This window comes from Temnothorax curvispinosus, unplaced genomic scaffold (genome assembly GCF_003070985.1).
Source record: "Temnothorax curvispinosus isolate PA1 unplaced genomic scaffold, ASM307098v1 QBEX01017690.1, whole genome shotgun sequence".
NCBI lineage: Eukaryota > Metazoa > Arthropoda > Insecta > Hymenoptera > Formicidae > Temnothorax > Temnothorax curvispinosus.
In genome coordinates, this window is record NW_020227470.1 from 1 (window position 1) to 4,688 (window position 4,688).

Here is a 4,688-nt window from a genome sequence, read left to right on the forward strand (position 1 = left end):
TATATTTACAATATCTAAGTATTGTAAAAACAAAAATGACGTGCTATAATTGCGAAATCCTTATCGAAATAAAATGACATTTAATGTGTAACAATAAAAAATTATTAATTTAAGTTATAATTGACACAGGCTATATTCCCGATGTTCTTGTCGGAAGATCAAGAATATTAGAAGTATCGCTGGGTTTCTTTTGTTCCATATTATCGGTGGCATTTGAAGCTTTGCTATTCATTTATATAACAAAAAGAATTGACATTATACCGCCGTTCAATTAATCTGGAATCTCTAGTGACCGATACTTCATACGACATTGTCATTTTGAAAGGTTCTATTTTCAATAACGCGTTTAAGATATTAATGAAAAACGTTTGACATATTTTATTTTGTGTATATTAGAGAGATTAATTTATAATTTATTAATACTCAAATTACATCGAATGCATGTGTAGATATTGGCTATTTAAAAAATGTATAAGTAAATCCTGGCAAAGCTTTATGTACTGTAAATATACGACAAAACGATTCGTCGTTACACCAACAGTCGAAGAAATGTTTGAATTGGCATGTGCAAGAGGTAAAAAAAAGTATCCCCCCCCCCCCCCCGTACTCCAACGTAAAGACGAGCATAAAGTGAGAGACCAAATTGGATGTGAAGTGATCCCAGTTGGACAATCTTACTTCGATATGTGAGTAGCTTCTGGCATATTGTGAAGAATTTTAAGTACAAACGGACCATCGACCTCGGGTAAAAAGAGATTATAATACCATTGTATATAATGCTAACGTGCTATGTGAACAAGTAATTTTTATGTATACAGGATACTCAGATTAAAAAAAGTTGATTGTGGGATGGGTTAGTAGATCGTTGGTGGACGGAAAAAAGTGAACGTCGTCATAATGCCAACGTAGAAGCAATTGTGATAGATTAAGTTTCTTTAGTAATTTTAAGGTGGTTCGTGCATTTAGGTCAAATGTAGTTAGCCCGGAAAATGTGATATGAAATGAAAGATTAACGTTCCTAGAGTGTGTCTGTAAAATTTCGGATTTTTTAACCGTTTGGTTCCGGAGATATATGTCCGTAAACTTTGCCAATTAATTTAACGCGGGGGGGGTAGCCCCTCTTGCGAAAAACGAGGCTAAAGCGCGTATGCTGCAAAAATTACAATACTTCAAAAATAGATGAACGAACCAAAAACTGACGAAACAATGCAATAAACATTTTGCAAGATACTGGACGAAGCCCGAGTTCATTGACCGTATAATAATAAAACGTAATTTTCGATTGACTAAATCGACAACACGGAACTGACAGCTGGACTCGAGCGGCATTAGCGGCAGCTTGGCAACGCATGTGTCAGCTGATGAGTATAGCGCATATCCCAAAACATTCAACGTTTACCATGTTCTGGACGCTGAATAAAGCAAAGAGTGAAACAAAAATTTTCGTCCATTTCTAAAAAGAATTAAAATTAAGTTTGATCAAGATCTGCAATACTGAATAATGAATAAACAAGTTTTAATACATTGAGGTTATAAAATGTCCAAATAATTTTAACATGCATTGTTTATTCTATTTATCATAACGTTAATTGCCGCGCTGCTGTTGTACATATATTCACACGGCTCACAACACTAGTAAAAGATGTGACTTTCGTCTCAATATTTTAATTACGTAGAGGTCGTATATAACATTAAATATGACATAAATAATAAATGTAATTATATGCTGATTTTTACGGACAAAATTCACACTTATTTATCACTAATAAGAATAGTTGCCTATTTGACTTGCAAGTACTGCATGAACCACGTTAATGATTTGCTGTGGAATGATAACAAACAGCTCTTATTACTTTCATAATTGAAAAAATTGTATATGCTTATCAACGCAGGCTATCGTAACTTTTCACTAATGCTATCACAAATATTTTACTTAATTTTACCTTATTTGCTCAAAAGATTTATCTGCCAGCAGTCATTTAACTCATGTTTAAAAATTTTATTACATTTATACCATACATAAATGTGTAAACCACAATTAATCCTGTAAGAATTAAAAAATTGCAGTAAATAATAAAATTATTAATCAAACATGATTATGTATGAGTGTCACTAGAATCATTTTCTCTTATATGCTTTTATTTATCTTAATTACGTTATTTAATATTCTGTGAGTTATATAACTTATTGTTAGATTTAAGTGGATAATATTAAAAAGAAAAGATATATTATAAATTATATAACTTGCAGACTTACTTAATATAGTAGAATAAACAAACTTATCAAAAAATTGCCGATATGATTATATACTCATCAAACTTTATAACAAAACGGACATTTTACAATATGTTTCTGAAGATACTCGGTCAAAAAACAATTGTAAAAGATTACAGTACACTGGACAATTATTTTATATGATTTACGTCATTTGCGGAAATATAAATGGTATATGATTAAATAGTTTTTTGGTTGACAGATTTATTGTAAAAAGTAAGACATGGTTTAGATGACCCCGTGTTAATTAGAATTATTAGCGAATTAGATGAATACGATTACATTGCATGATATCCATTAGCTGACAAAAGGCCAACATAACTAATCTATGTACGTGCTATCGATCCTCGACAATAACGTAATGTCTGTCCATTACATGATACCGATCCATTACAGAAAATAATAAATAAATAGCATTTTGCGATATGCGTATAAATATCGTGGAAAACTGCAATCTAATATATTTTTATTCGTCTGTATTCTACATAGAATCCACATTGACGTGAAATTAGTTCAACGAAAAAGAAATTCGCAAGGGATGGCTACGCGATTTGTTCTAACGGTCGCGATTTTTTATCTCATGATATGGGATTGTTACGCCGTGTCCGGGGTAATTTGGCATAAGCAACAGCAGAAATTCGTGCAGTTGTTCAGTATCCCGGAATTCGCCGCTCTTCATCAAGAAATTCTGGCTAAACACCGGGCAACAGAGAAGCCTGACATGAGCGGAGAAGTGGTGAAAGCTGTGTATTACGAGGTGCGTACACGTGGGTCTGAAAAGATCAACGTACAGTTTTTCTTCCGCAAGATGTCGCAAAAACTTCTCACAGAGCTTAATGGCAAATTTTTGACAACCCTCCGTGTTGATCCAATTTATTAGACTAGCTTATAAGAACTATTAAAATCATTAAACAACGATCATGATAATTTCTTATGCTTATAGGAAAAAAATATAGTAATGTTTTACGACAACGATACGAAAGTTAACGGTGTTTGCGGCGACCTGTGGCATGTTCTCGCGGAATATCTCAATTTTACGTATGTTACGACAACATTTTTTATCGTAATATCGCATATATGTTTGAAATTTTACACTGTGCACTATTATTCAGTTCGTGCGCGAATGGAGTTTGCAAAGTATTACGTTCCTCAGATTCATCCCGATAAGAGTCACCAATCGAAATTTCGGTGAAAGACTGGAAAACGGTAGTCAGAATGGTTTAGTTGGCATGCTCGCGCGGAATGAAGCGCAGGTAATTATGAGAAGTGGATTCTATCCGTCTCGCTTCGACATCGTGGATTTTACAACGCCTCTTTGGAGAAGCAGGTAAGTTGGTATAGTCTTACTAATAAATTACGATCAAGAAACTGGCTCATCCGTGACTAATTTCAAAATTATTAGTCGAGAGTATAGTTCCCTTCCTGCTGTTGGCAAAAATCAGAAACAGGCCTTGAATTCTTTTACTTGCAATATATAATAATTATTAATAAATTGATGTTTTAGGTTTCACATTTATGTTCGACCGAAATGGCAGTTCAATAATACATGGGTATTTACGTTATTTTCGTGGCAAATGTGGTTTTATATACTGTTTCTGTTCATCATCTTAAGTTGTGTCGGTTATTTTCTGCAAAAAGTACCGACAGACAAGCCCAAACGCAAAAGAAAAGGCTCCGTGGATTTCAGTCTAGGCGATCATTTTTTCTATTCACTCGCCATAATGAGCACGCAAGGTGCATACTTAATACAATCAAAGAAGAAATTAAGTAAAACCGCGTTTATAAATAATTAACAAAAAATTGTCAGCTTATTTTCAGTAAAATAAAGTAAAAAAATTTTTTTGTTTTTATAGATTAAAACGTTAATTAAGCATTCCACAATTAAAGTTACGATAAGATAAAATAATCTGCGATTTTTTATAGGCTACGTACCCGACGCTTTTTACAACAAGTTCAAGATCTTGTCGCTGTCGAAGAGTATATTCGCATGGCTGATATTGTTAGCCTTTAGTTCACAACTCATATATCGCATGACAAATAGAAATTTGACGCTAGCATTTAAGGATGTAGAATCTCTCATTAACAATACAAAATACACCTTATTGGCGTTCCGTAGCACCTTCCTCTACAATTCTCTTAATGTAAGCGTCGAAGATTACTTATATCACAGTAGTATTTCAGCGATTTATATTTCGCACTAAAATCATGATAAAGTTTCCTTCCGTAATTTAGAACAGCACTTTTATCTTCAAAGCAAAGTAAAGAAAAGATAATATTGAGAATTCGATTGTTCTTAATTACTTTGTATTATACAACTTTGTAACTTGAAACAACTTTTACGAAACATAAATGGTATATACAATAATTTGTGACTTACTATTTTAGCATAAATATCGAGGATTGATTGGCAAACA

The 4,688-nt window shown here is 33.0% G+C and overlaps 1 protein-coding gene across 1 annotated transcript; it reads left to right on the top strand.

Annotated features, from left to right (window-relative positions):
* Window positions 1–2,812: 2,812 nt before the first annotated feature.
* Window positions 2,813–4,681, top strand: LOC112467622 (glutamate receptor U1-like; the record flags this gene model as incomplete). Its single annotated transcript, XM_025036303.1, has 6 exons — window positions 2,813–3,031; window positions 3,218–3,312; window positions 3,428–3,601; window positions 3,779–4,008; window positions 4,198–4,415; window positions 4,660–4,681. Coding segments are annotated over exons 1-6 (958 nt in total), but the record flags the coding sequence as incomplete, so codon positions are not given.
* Window positions 4,682–4,688: the final 7 nt, after the last annotated feature.